The 14899-nt window shown below is 42.4% G+C and overlaps 1 protein-coding gene across 1 annotated transcript; it reads left to right on the top strand.

The window, feature by feature from the left end:
- The first annotated feature begins 9700 nt into the window (after positions 1–9700).
- LOC139754253 (uncharacterized) lies at positions 9701–13427 on the top strand. Its single transcript, XM_071671593.1, has 2 exons — positions 9701–9877; positions 11391–13427. The coding sequence occupies exons 1-2, from the start codon at positions 9827–9829 to the stop codon at positions 12414–12416; spliced, it is 1077 nt and encodes a 358-aa protein (XP_071527694.1). The 5' UTR covers positions 9701–9826; the 3' UTR covers positions 12417–13427.
- Positions 13428–14899: the final 1472 nt, after the last annotated feature.

The following is a 14899-nucleotide window of genomic DNA, read 5'->3' on the forward strand; positions in this document are numbered from 1 at the left end:
AGGCCCACGTCTGCCGCGGGACGACCAAGGTCTCTGGTCTAGCACGACCTGATCACTGACCGTGGGTCACTAGTATCATTCAGATGACCCTTGAGTCTTTTCTTCAGCAGTTGCGCTGATGTACGTCATTTTACTTACAGGTCGCTCATGACCAAATGAAAGAAAAGAGTTGCGAATTAGAGCTGTGGGTTTGAATTCGCAGGGTCATGTCATCCCTGGAGATATGCGACATTAGGGAATGGGCACAAATCTTAAAGTCGATTCGCCATCGATATACGAAGACGCACTCTGTAATGTAGGGAAGGTATAAAGAGCAAGATTCTGTCACCTGGCGATATAGCGCCAGCTTGGTAACATTTCTGCAGTCTCTCTCTCTCTCTCTCTCTCTCTCTCTCTCTCTCTCTCTCTCTCTCTCTCTCTCTCTCCGTAAGTGCTTATGTTAATTATCAGTCGTAGTCAGTATAGTTATATACACAGCGAGTGTACGTTGCCCAGGGAGTATCTTATGAACCTGACGGTGTTCATGATATTGCTATTACTGGTTTATAACGTGATGTTAGTTGCCTTAATGACCGTGGCAGGCGACAGGCTAAAAGCCCAAATAACCAACCCCAGCACCTGTGTCTTGTCACATGATTAGGTTCCGTGCCAGGCAGGGAATTAGCAAACTTAACAGCAACAAGGTCGTTTGTAAGTCTTGACAAGAAGGTGCTTATGTAAGTGAGCTTATCTAAGTTTATCTTCCTCTCCTGAGTCCAGAGCAGCTGTGTGTTGAGCCGCAGCGGACGCGTAACACTCAGGTCAAGGTGGTGCTGCATGTGAAGGTGACGGAAGGGTTAGAGAAAGGGTGGGTCTTCCTTTCTTAAGCTCGTAGTTACCAGAGAGAGAGAGAGAGAGAGAGAGAGAGAGAGAGAGAGAGAAAGCGTGCGTGGTCAGTGGGCTTAAAATCTCTCGACAGATGGTGAAAGACGAAGCGAGAAATCTTGCGCGAGTTACCCTTCGCCATCAGTAGGAGTCCCAGCGGTCGGTCTGTCAGGTATGGCAGGATCAGAAGCTGGGATGATATGTACACGAAGGCCGTCTTCTTGTAGCTGGCGATAGCGATATTACCGGTTTGCCAGTCCTGAAGGCTGTCGAGGGTGGTTTTATATATATATATATATATATATATATATATATATATATATATATATATATATATATATATATATATACATATATATATATATTAAAATTATCACAATTTTTACATGGTGCTCTATAGGCACATCCTGCAGAAATTTCTGGTGAGTTCCTGATTAAGATATTTTTTAGAATATTGTTTCTGAAGGCAACACTTACATTAAAAGATTTAAGCAGCATGGGAAGTAGAGTAGAATTATTACTGAATGGGAGAACTAAAAGGTGTCAAGGGGAGTTTTGGGTTTAACTTTTAAAATAATTTCTTTTCCAACTTAAAGGATTTATCAATGAAAGATCTAGGATACTTTAGCTTGGATCCAATGCATTATATCTTCTCACACTCATCATCAGCAAACTCTGAACTGCATATACATAATGCCCTAAGGAACATAGACAGGAATGATGATAGTCTGACTGTCATATTGAGCTGAATGATTATGGATAAATGAGCGTGCATTGATAGGTTTTCTGTACATGCTAATCTTATACGTGTTTCCATCCCTGTGAATCATGCAATCTAAAACTGGTAACATACCAGTATTTTGAATTTCTACAGTAAAGTAGATGGAAGGTACTAAATTGTTAAGTAAAGGGTGAAATGTCCTATGATCTGTTGACGTAAGGAAGTACAGCCTCCCATAAAATCTTTTCTTCCCAAAAGGCGTGCATCATCTTCCTGCTACTAGAATTGTGCGGGCTTTAAGGTCCAGGAGCTCCTAGGAAAGGGGTCCTGGGATAATTGCACTTAAAAAAGTGTCCGCCTATATATATGCCTATAATCTTTCTATGTATGTATGTTTGTATATCTGTCTATCCATCTGCGTGCGTGTGCGCGACACACACACACACACACACACACACACACACACACACACACACACACACACACACACACACAGATGTTCAAATTAATATTATTCAGAATTCATTACGTTGGAATAGGATGATAGCCTCACGAGGACCAAATTTATATATTAATCAGCTCGTTGATGATCATCTGGTGTCAAGGGTCTGTAATGTTATATGTGCTCATATATATATATATATATATATATATATATATATATATATATATATATATATATATATATATATATATATATAGATAGATAGATAGATAGATAGATAGATATCTGGGAGTGGATTTGGCAGCGGATGGAACCAAGGAAGCGGAAGTGAATCATAGGGTGGGGGAGGGGGCGAAAATCCTGGAAGCCTTGAAGAATGTGTGGAAGTCGAGAACATTATCTCCGAAAACAAAAATGGCTATGTTTGAAAGAATAGTGGATCCAACAATGTTTTATGGTTGCGAGGCGTGGGCTATGGATAGAGTTGTGCGCAGGAGGGTGGATGTGCTAGAAATGAAATGTTTGAGGACAATGTGTGGTGTGAGGTGGTTTGATCGAGTAAGTAATGTAAAGGTAAGAGAGATGTGTGGAAATAAAAAGAGCGTGGTTGAGAGAGCAGAAGAGGGTGTTTTGAAATGGTTTGGGCACATGGAGAGATTGAGTGAGGAAAGATTGACAAAGAGGATATATGTGTCGGAGGTGGAGGGAACGAGGAGAAGTGGGAGGCTAAATTGGAGGTGGAAAGATGGAGTGAAAAAGATTTTGAGTGATCGGGGCCTGAACATGCAGGAGGGTGAAAGGCGGGCAAGGAATAGAGTGAATTGGATCGATGTGGTATACCGGGGTCGACGTGCTGTCATTGGATTGAATCAGGGCATGTGAAGCGTCTGGGCTAAACCATGGAAAGTTCTGTGGGGCCTGGATGTGGAAAGGGAGCTGTAGTTTCGGGCATTATTGCATGACAGCTAGAGACTGAGTGTGAACGAATGGGGCCTTTGTTGTCTTTTCCTAGCGCTACCTCGTACACATGAGGGGGGAGGGGGATGTTATTCCATGTGTGGCGAGGTGGTGATGGGAATGAATAAAGGCAGACAGTGTGAATTGTGTGCATGCGTATATATGTATGTGTCTGTGTGTGTATATATATGTGTACATTGAGATGTATGGGTATGTATATTTGCGTGTGTGGACGTGTATGTATATACATGTGTATGTGTACATATATATTTATTTATTTTGTTTTGTCGCTGTCTCCCGCGTTTGCGAGGTAGCGCAAGGAAACAGATGAAAGAAATGGACCAACCCACCCACATACACATGTATATACATACACGTCCACACACGCAAATATACATACCTATTCATCTCAACGTATACATATATATACACAGACATGTGCATAATTCATGCTGTCTGCCTTTATTCATTCTCATCGCCACCCCGCCACACATGAAATAACAACCCCCTCCCCCCTCTTGTGCGCGAGGTAGCACTAGGAAAAGACAACAAAGGCCACATTCGTTCACACTCAGTTTCTAGCTGTCATGTATAATGCACCGAAACCACAGTTCCCTTTCCACATCCAGGCCCCACAGAACTTTCCATGGTTTACCCCAGACGCTTCACATGCCCTGGTTCAATCCATTGACAGCACGTGGACCCCGGTATACCACATCGTTCCCGTTCACTCTATTCCTTGCACGCCTTTCACCCTCCTACATGTTCAGACCCCGATCACTCAAAATCTTTTTCACTCCATCTTTCCACCTCCAATTTGGTCTCCCACTTCTCCTCGTTCCCTCCACTTCTGACACATATACCCTCTTTGTCAATCTTTCCTCACTCATTCTCTCTATGTGACCAAACCATTTCAAAACACCCTCTTCTGCTCTATCAACCACACTCTTTTTATTACCACACAACTCTCTTACCCTTTCATTACTTACTCGATCAAACCACCTCACACCACATATTGTCTTCAAACATCTCATTTCCAGCACATCCACCCTCCTCCGCACACCTCTATCTATAGCCCACGCAACGCAACCATATAACATTGTTGGATCCACTGTTCCTTCAAACATACCCATTTTTGCTTTCCACACATTTTTCAACGCTCCCAGAACTTTTACCCCCCCCACCCTATGATTCACTTCCGCTTCCACGGTTCCATCCGCTATCAAATCCACTCCCAGATATCTAAAACGCTTCACTTCCTCCAGTTTTTCTCCATTCAAACTTACCTCCCAATCGACTTGTCCCTCAACCTTATTGTACCTAATAACCTTGCTCTTATTCACATTTACTGTCAGCTTTCTTCTTTCACACACTTTACCAAACTCAGTCACCAGCTTCTGCAGTTTCTCATCCGAATCAGCCACCATCGCTGTATCATCAGCGAACAACAACAGACTCACTTCCTAAGCTCTCTCATCCACAACAGACTGCATACTTGCCCCTCTTTCCAAAACTCTTGCATTCACCTCCCTAACAACCCCATCCATAAACAAATTAAACAACCATGGAGACATCACGCACTCCTGCCGCAAACCAACATTCACTGAGAATCAATCACTATCCTCTCTTCCTACACGTACACATGCCTTACATCCTCGATAAAAACTTTTCACTGCTTCTAACAACTTGCCTCCCACACCAGATATTCTTAATACCTTCCACAGAGCATCTCTATGAACTCTATCATATGCGTTCTCCAAATCCATAAATGCTACATACAAATCCATTTGCTTTTCTAAGTATTTCTCACATACATTCTTCAAAGCAAACACCTGATCCACACATCCTCTACCACTTCTGAAACCACACTGCTCTTCCTCAGTCTGATGCTCTGTACTTGCCTTCACCCTCTCAGTCAATACCCTCCCATATAATTTCCCAGGAATACTCAACAAACTTATACCTCTGTAATTTGAGCACTCACTTTTATCCCCTTTGCCTTTGCACAATGGCACTATGCAAGCATTCCTCCAATCCTCAGGCACCACACCGTGAGTCATACATACATCAGATAACTTCACCAGTCAACAATACAGTCACCCCCTTTTTTAATAAATTCCACTGCAATACCATCCAAACCAGCTGCCTTGCCAGCTTTCATCTTCCGCAAAGCTTTTACTACCTTTTCTCTGCTTACCAAATTATTCTCCCTAACCCTCTCACTTTGCACACCACCTCGACCAAAACATCCTATATCTGCCACTCTATCATCAAACACATTCAACAAACTCTCAAGATACTCACTCCATCTCCTCCTCACATCACCACTACTTGCTATCACCTACCAACCAGCTCCCTTTACTGATGTTCCCATTTGTTCCCCTTTCTTACGCACTTTATTTACCTCCTTCCAGAACATCTTTTTATTCTCCCTAAAATTTAATGATACTCTCTCACCCCAACTCTCATTTGCCCTCTTTTTTACCTCTTGCACCTTTGTCTTGACCTCCTGCCTCTTTCTTTTATACATCTCCCAGTCATTTGCATTATTTCCCTGCAAAAGTCGTCCAGATGCCTCTCTCTTCTCTTTCACTAATAATCTTACTTCTTCATACCACCACTCTACCCTTTCTAGTCTACCCACCTCCCACGCTTCTCATGCCACAAGCATCTTTTGCGCAAGTCATCACTGCTTCCCTAAATACATACCATTCCTCCCCCACTCCCCTTACGTCCTTTGTTCTCACCTTTTTCCATTCTGCACTCAGTCTCTCCTGGTACTTTTTCACACAAGTCTCCTTCCTAAGCTCACTTACTCTCACCACTCTCTTCACCCCAACATTCTCCCTTTTTTTCTGAAATCCTCTACAAATTTTCACCTTCGCCTCTACAAGATAATGATCAGACATCGCTCCAGTTGCACCTCTCAGCACATTTACATCCAAAAGTCTCTCTTTCGCGCGCCTATCAATTAACACGTAATCCAATAACGCTCGCTGGAAATCTCTCCTACTTACATACGTATACTTATGTATTTCTCTCTTTTTAAACCTGGTATTCCCAATCACCAGTCCTTTTTCAGCATATATATATATATATATATATATATATATATATATATATATATATATATATATTTTTTTTTTTTTTTTTTTTTTATACTTTGTCGCTGTCTCCCGCGTTTGCGAGGTAGCGCAAGGAAACAGACGAAAGAAATGGCCCAACCCACCCCCTACACATGTATATACACACGTCCACACACGCAAATATCCCTAACCACACAGCTTTCCATGGTTTACCCCGGACGCTTCACATGCCTTGATTCAATCCACTGACAGCACGTCAACCCCTGTATACCACCTCGCTCCAATTCACTCTATTCCTTGCCCTCCTTTCACCCTCCTGCATGTTCAGGCCCCGATCACACAAAATCCTTTTCACTCCATCTTTCCACCTCCAATTTGGTCTCCCTCTTCTCCTCGTTCCCTCCACCTCCGACACATATATCCTCTTGGTCAATCTTTCCTCACTCATTCTCTCCATGTGCCCAAACCATTTCAAAACACCCTCTTCTGCTCTCTCAACCACGCTCTTTTTATTTCCACACATCTCTCTTACCCTTACGTTACTTACTCGATCAAACCACCTCACACCACACATTGTCCTCAAACATCTCATTTCCAGCACATCCATCCTCCTGCGCACAACTCTATCCATAGCCCACGCCTCGCAACCATACAACATTGTTGGAACTACTATTCCTTCAAACATACCCATTTTTGCTTTCCGGGATAATGTTCTCGACTTCCACACATTCTTCAAGGCTCCCAGGATTTTCGCCCCCTCCCCCACCCTATGATCCATTTCCGCTTCCATGGTTCCATCCGCTGCCAGATCCACTCCCAGATATCTAAAACACTTTACTTCCTCCAGTTTTTCTCCATTCAAACTCACCTCCCAATTGACTTGACCCTCAACCCTACTGTACCTAATAACCTTGCTCTTATTCACATTTACTCTTAACTTTCTTCTTCCACACACTTTACCAAACTCCGTCACCAGCTTCTGCAGTTTCTCACATGAATCCGCCACCAGCGCTGTATCATCAGCGAACAACAACTGACTCACTTCCCAAGCTCTCTCATCCCCAACAGACTTCATACTTGCCCCTCTTTCCAAGACTCTTGCATTTACCTCCCTAACAACCCCATCCATAAACAAATTAAACAACCATGGAGACATCACACACCCCTGCCGCAAACCAACATTCACTGAGAACCAATCACTTTCCTCTCTTCCCACACGTACACATGCCTTACATCCTCGATAAAAACTTTTCACTGCTTCTAACAACTTGCCTCCCACACCATATATTCTTAATACCTTCCACAGAGCATCTCTATCAACTCTATCATATGCCTTCTCCAGATCCATAAATGCTACATACATACATGTTCGTTATTTCCCCGCGTCAGCGAGGCAGCGTTGAGAACAAAGGACTGAGCCTAAGAGGGAAAATCCTCACTTGACCCCTTTTCTGTTCCTTCTTTTGGAAAAGTAAAAACTGGAGGGGAGGATTTCCAGCCTCCCGCTCCCTCCCCTTTTAGTCACCTCCCACGACACGCAGAAAAAAGTGGGAAGTGTTCTTTCTCGGGTATCCCCAGGGATATATATATATATATATATATATATATATATATATATATATATATATATATATATATATGTGTGTGTGTGTGTGTGTGTTTTTTCCATATTATTCGCCATTTCCCACATGAGCGAGGTAGCGTTAAGGACGGAGGACAGAGCCTTTGAGGGAATATCCTCACTTGGCCCTCTTTTCTGTTCCTCTTTTGGAAAATTTAAAAATGAGAGGGGAGGATTTCCAGCCCCCCGCTCCCTTCCCTTTTAGTCGCCTTCTACGACACGCAGGAAATACGTGGGAAGTATCCTTTCTCCCCTATTCCCAGGGATAATATATATATATATATATATATATATATATATATATATATATATATATATATATATATATATATATATATATATATATATATATATATATTTATATATATATATCCTTCTACGACACGCGAGGAATGCGTGAGAAGTATTCTTTCACCCCTATCCCCAGGGATAATATATATATATATATGTTTGCTTTGAAGAATGAATATGAGAAATACTTAGAAAAGCAAATGGATTTGTATGTAGCATTTATGGATCTGGAGAAAGCATATGATAGAGTTCATAGAGATGCTCTGTGGAAGGTATTAAGAATATATGGTGTGGGAGGCAAGTTGTTAGAAGCAGTGAAAAGTTTTTATCGAGGATGTAAGGCTTGTGTACGTGTAGGAAGAGAGGAAAGTGATTGGTTCTCAGTGAATGTAGGTTTGCGGCAGGGGTGTGTGATGTCTCCATGGTTGTTTAATTTGTTTATGGATGAGGTTGTTAGGGAGGTGAATGTAAGAGTTTTGGAAAGAGGGGCAAGTATGAAGTCTGTTGTGGATGAGAGAGCTTGGAAAGTGAGTCAGTTGTTGTTCGCTGATGATACAGCGCTGGTGGCTGATTCATGTGAGAAACTACAGAAGCTGGTGACTGAGTTTGGTAAAGTGTGTGAAAGAAGAAAGTTAAGAGTAAATGTGAATAAGAGCAAGGTTGTTAGGTACAGTAGGGTTGAGGGTCAAGTCAATTGGGAGGTAAGTTTGAATGGAGAAAAACTGGAGGAAGTAAAGTGTTTTAGATATCTGGGAGTGGATCTGGCAGCGGATGGAACCATGGAAGCGGAAATGGATCATAGGGTGGGGGAGGGGGCGAAAATCCTGGGAGCCTTGAAGAATGTGTGGAAGTCGAGAACATTATCTCGGAAAGCAAAAATGGGTATGTTTGAAGGAATAGTGGTTCCAACAATGTTGTATGGTTGCGAGGCGTGGGCTATGGATAGAGTTGTGCGCAGGAGGATGGATGTGCTGGAAATGAGATGTTTGAGGACAATGTGTGGTGTAAGGTGGTTTGATCGAGTAAGTAACGTAAGGGTAAGAGAGATGTGTGGAAATAAAAAGAGCGTGGTTGAGAGAGCAGAAGAGGGTGTTTTGAAATGGTTTGGGCACATGGAGAGAATGAGTGAGGAAAGATTGACCAAGAGGATATATGTGTCGGAGGTGGAGGGAACGAGGAGAAGTGGGAGACCAAATTGGAGGTGGAAACATGGAGTGAAAAAGATTTTGTGTGATCGGGGCCTGAACATGCAGGAGGGTGAAAGGAGGGCAAGGAATAGAGTGAATTGGAGCGATGTGGTATACCGGGGTTGACGTGCTGTCAGTGGATTGAATCAAGGCATGTGAAGCGTCTGGGGTAAACCATGGAAAGCTGTGTAGGTATGTATATTTGCGTGTGTGGACGTATGTATATACATGTGTATGGGTGTGGGTTGGGCCATTTCTTTCGTCTGTTTCCTTGCGCTACCTCGCAAACGCGGGAGACAGCGGCAAAATATATATATATATATATATATATATATATATATATATATATATATATATATATATATATATATATATATATGCAATTACTGTGGTTATCATCATTTGATGCAATAACGTGATGGTTCACATCCACCGCAAGTGCTAGTCGTTAATCTATTAAATGACGTCACTGGAAATTGAGAACAAGGTACGTCTAGCACAGGTGCGTCTTGTAAACTTCAAACATGTGCACTTTGGGAAGAGGAGGCGAGGCTTCCTGGCCACACCCCAGCACCACACTCCACACTTGACTGTAGGCAGCAATCGTAGTGACACACGAAGTCCTTACCAAGTGGTCTTTCCTTCGCCGCCGCCATGAACCGACTTATCCTGCTTCTGTTGGCTCTGTCCGCCACCCTGGCCTCTGTAAGTATGTGTCTGTGCGTAAAACGACTTGATTAACTGTGTTTGACTGTACAGTATGGTGGAGGGGAGTTCTACACTCGAGGTAACCTATTACAAAACCTTTAATACCGTCGTACAACTTTTAAAATTTATGCATATGGTCGGCAGTGTCATCTTTTTAAATGATTCTGTATCCCCGTCACTCTCCTCTTGTTTTAGAATTACTTCTTTACATCCATTCAAACATGTGTCTGGATGTGGTCTCTTGTTCCTCTTTACTTATATCTTCCTTTGTGGGCAACTTCATTGCTCAAACATCTTGTGAGTCATCTTCCACCTTTGTTGTCCTTTTTTTGGAAATTTTGTATCAGGTCTACGTTTCTTCAAGCAGGTTGACCCCATCGTAAGATTATGATATGATTAAGATATGCTGTTAATAGTGTGCTGAACATCACCTGATGAATGTAATTAGATATAATGTGTGGCTGGGTTGTATCTTAATTACTCTATTTTTGGCTGGGTTGAACTTGATTAACAATAATTCTAATCAACTTTGGAGTATGGCGAAGTTCTTTTGTTTAGTTGTAAATGTAAACCTGGCCGTAACTTACCTCTCATGTGCGTATTTAGTCCCTCTGGCAAGTTCTTTGGATATGAGGACAACATTAACCCCAAGACCAAATCCTGGGATATGCCACTCTTTACTCTAACCCACAAAGAATTGGCGCCTCTAACGAGAGTTTTCTGATACCTTTCGCTCGGGTGGTTTTTCGATCCAACGAAGGAGTCCATCTTGTACTGGCCACCTGGGAATCCAGTTTCTTTACCACCACCTCGTGTGAAAGAGTGTCGGATGTTTTCCTGAAGTTCACAGACACATAGTCCACCCACCCATCTTTTAAAGCAGAGCTCACTCCACCACAGAATACGAAAAGATTCGTCCTGCATGACTTCTTTCCTCTGAACCTGTGTTTACTCTTGTTTAGGCAGTGTCTTCTTGCAAGTAGTCATCCATTTACTGTCTGATCTTTCTCTTTCTATGTCTTATAGACTCGTTTCACCAGCAGACACTCTTCTGCAGTTCTCTGCATCATCTTTCCTCTCAGTGGAGCTGAAACGCTTCTTCCAACGATGTTTTTTAAGCAACATCTAATTTGGCCTTTTGAGTATTTCTGTACACTGCTCGAGCTCATATGAAGATGCTGGATGAAAACTATAAGTCTTCTTTCGATTCGCATCATTTGTGTGTTTACATGTGTATGTAACCACCTATTTGAGTTGTAAGGGGAGTTTTACGCTCGTGGGCTTACATCTGAACATGTTGGGGCTGTCCATATTTTTTGAGCATTATCATCATACAATTATATCTTAGATGTATGTATGATGTGTGTGTGTGTGTGTGTGTGTGTGTGTGTGTGTGTGTGTGTGTGTGTGTGTGTGTGTGTGGTGAAATTGGTTACAGTAATGACTGCTCATAGAGTCTATTACGGGCAGGTATTTAACTACATCCACTAAGAATGACTTGTCTTTCCAGGGGTTTGTGTACGACAGACATAATGGCCCGATGTCCGACTTCGCTCCTGACGACAACACCAGGAATCTCTTGATGATGGACGACGTCTCTGATTCCAGTGAGGAAAACAGCGACGACAGCGATGATGAAGATAGTTCCGCAGATACCAGCAGCGACAGGGAAGCTCTTGACATGATGACTTTTAGTGACGACAACACCAGGAATCTCATGATGATGGACGACGTCTCTGATTCCAGTGATGATGACAGCGACTACAGCGATGATGAAGATAGTTCCGCAGATACCAGCAGCGACAAGGAAGCTCTTGACATGATGACTTTTAGTGACGACAACACCAGGGATCTCATGATGATGGACGACGTCTCTGATTCCAGTGATGAACACAGCGACCACAGCGATGATGAAGATACTTCCGCAAGTAGCAGCAGTGACAGGGAAGCTCTTCAAATGATGGCTTTTAGTGACGACAACACCAGGGATCTCATGATGATGGACGACGTCTCTGATTCCAGTGATGATGACAGCGACCACAGCGATGATGAAGATACTTCCGCAAGTAGCAGCAGTGACAGGGAAGCTCTTCAAATGATGGCTTTTAGTGACGACAACACCAGGGATCTCATGATGATGGACGACGTCTCTGATTCCAGTGAGGAACACAGCGACGACAGCGATGATGAAGATAGTTCCGCAAGTAGCAGCAGCGACAGTGAAGCTCTTGACATGATGGCTTTTAGTGACGACAACACCAGGGATCTCATGATGATGGACGACGTCTCTGATTCCAGTGATGATGACAGCGACCACAGCGATGATGAAGATACTTCCGCAAGTAGCAGCAGTGACAGGGAAGCTCTTGACATGATGGCTTTTAGTGACGACGACAGTGATTTTACTAAAGTTGAAAATGGTGATGACACTGACAATATTGAAAGTGCGGATAAACTTCTCCGTCATCATCGTAGACTTCCCAACATGCCTGATACCAATGATGATTTGGATATGGGAGACTATGATAACATGTAAGAAGAAACACGGCGGTGACGGTGACGATTTCGATGACGACGAGAGCAAGTACTTTGGTCAACTGGGTAAAGATAGTGAAGATCCTGAAGGGCTTTGAACTCGATGAAGAGAACTTGTAGATGGTTCAAGTAACCGATGAAGACAAGTTTGGATCTCATTCCTAAGCATTTAGAGCTGATGTCAAAAAGTTCAAAGACAACAAAGACAAGTTTGATTCCATAAATAAAAGTTGAGAGCTGATGTCATGAAGTCCAAAGACAAAAAAGAAAAGCTTTACTCCCATGAATAATGATTCAGAGATGCTGATAATGAGTCCAAAGCCGACGAAGACAAGTTTAAATCTTATGATTACGAGTTTAGAAAAGTTCGAAGCCGATGAAGAAGAGTTTTACTCCCACGAACAGTAATTAGAAACTGGAAGGGAGGTTACTCGAAGCCATGATTAAAGCATAACTTTGTAAGACTTTAAAAATACAGGTTGAGGGTCGTGTAATCTTCTCTGATATCAACCTGACAGTCCTTCTATGTAGGTGATATCTTGAGAATCCTGCTGCATTAGAGAAAGTCATCATCTGCTGATATCTTGACAAGGCTCCCAGGTGAGAGATATCATCATCATATGCTGAAATCTTGTTCATCCTGAAATTAGCTCCAGCTAAATGGATTTCAGCTGCCGAATAAGAAATTACAGTAACATTACAGTGGGACTCGTAAAATATATTACTCTCAAGCTAGAAAGATGGAAAGAAGATCCATAACTCAAGGGTAATACATCGCCCCCAAGCTAGAAAGAGGGAAGGAAGATCCATCATAACTCATGGGGAATACATCGCTCCCAAGCTAGAAAGAGGGAAGGAAGATCCATCATAACCCACGGGTAAGAATTTATAGAAAACGAAAATTATTGTCATTTGTCTAATGTTTGTAAAATCTACTACGACCAAGGATGATGAACATCTCATCCTAAATGTGCATATATGTAAAGCATCTCATTAAATCATTGGCAAAAAGCATTTGAATTTCTCTTACACCTCCAAACACTGCATTTGTATGTCTACCTTCCATAAGATAACTAGTATGATGATATCGTCTCGTTATGGTGGTATGGTAGTAATGATGGTATTGTGATGTTAGAGTAATGGTACAGGAATGGTATAGTGGACTCTAGGGTGGTGGTGATGCTTCGGTGGGATGGTATGGTGATTGTAAACGTGTGTGGTGATAGTGAAGGTACTGATATGGTGAGAATGTTGTGATGATGAACATATGGTGATGGTCAGTTGAGAAAGACAATATGACGGTGATGGGAATGTGGTGTTACTGGTACGATAATCGTATGGCGTGATGGTGATATAATCATTCATGGTCTGGTGTTAATAAGGTGATGATTAAGGAATAGATGTGATAATGGTATGCTTATAATGAGTATAGTTTTATGGTGATAGTATGTTGAGGTAGATAGTATAGTAACGGTTATTGCTATGCTAATAATGGTGCTCATGATGATCCACTTCTGATATGGTGATGTGTTGATGGTGTGGTTGTGTTAGAACTAGGCTCACCGCATGGTAATGTGGTAGTGGTGATGGTGAGTGAGTAACGTGTGGTGATTATGATGGTGTGAAGCTGATACTGTGGTGATGGTGAGAGTGATCAAGTTATAGTTGTCATGACGATGGAGTTTTGGTGTGGGCTATAGCGTAAAGGAAGTGATGATGGGTAAGGTATAGTGAGGAGAATAGTAGTAATAGCAGCAGCAGCAGCAGTAGTGGTGTGGTTGTAGATGTAGCAGTAGTAGTAGCAGCAGTAAAGGTAGTAATAGCAGCAGCAGCAGTAGTGGTGGTTGTAGTTGTAGCGGTAGTAGCAGCAGCAGCAGCAGCAGCAGTAGTGGTGTGGTTGTAGTTGTAGTGGTAGTAGTAGCAGCAGTAGTAGTGGTGTGGTTGTAGTTGTAGTGGTAGTAGTAGCAGCTGTAGTAGTGGTGTGGTTGTAGTTGTAGTGGTAGTAGTAGCAGCAGCAGTAGTGGTGTGGTTGTAGTTGTAGCGGTAGTAGTATTAGCAGTAAAGGTAGTAATAGTAGTTTTGTTGTAGTATTGGGATTATTTGGTGGTAGTGGGTAGTGATGACAGGATCTTAGAAGTTTGTACGGTGATGGTGAGGATGGTGATAGCACTGCTGGTTTAGGGCCATAGTAAACCACTAATTATCTCATTTGGTCAAACTCATTTACTTGAAAGAAATCTTCAAGTAAAATTTGATATCAAACTGATGCAACATTTGTATGTGGAGAGTATACAATGTTAGGCCCTGGACGGTAGAGAAGTGACCTGATACAGTGCTTTACTGCCCAGATTATTGCAGGTAACGTGCACCAATGGTAAATTAGGTTGGAGTCTGAGGGGGATTCATCTGTCTCCATAATACAGTTACAGGGAGGAATCCTCATTCCCTGACACATACATGCTCAGGATCAAGGTCCCCTGCCAA

Source organism: Panulirus ornatus, chromosome 16 (genome assembly GCF_036320965.1).
Source record: "Panulirus ornatus isolate Po-2019 chromosome 16, ASM3632096v1, whole genome shotgun sequence".
NCBI lineage: Eukaryota > Metazoa > Arthropoda > Malacostraca > Decapoda > Palinuridae > Panulirus > Panulirus ornatus.

What these genes read in the sequence shown, in the direction of transcription:
- LOC139754253 (XM_071671593.1), top strand. Translation starts at nt 9,827, where the DNA reads ATGAACCGACTTATCCTGCTTCTGTTGGCTCTGTCCGCCACCCTGGCC. An exon ending in TGTCCGCCACCCTGGCCTCT is followed by an intron (nt 9,878 to 11,390) that starts GTAAGTATGTGT and finishes TTGTCTTTCCAG; the next exon opens with GGGTTTGTGTACGACAGACA.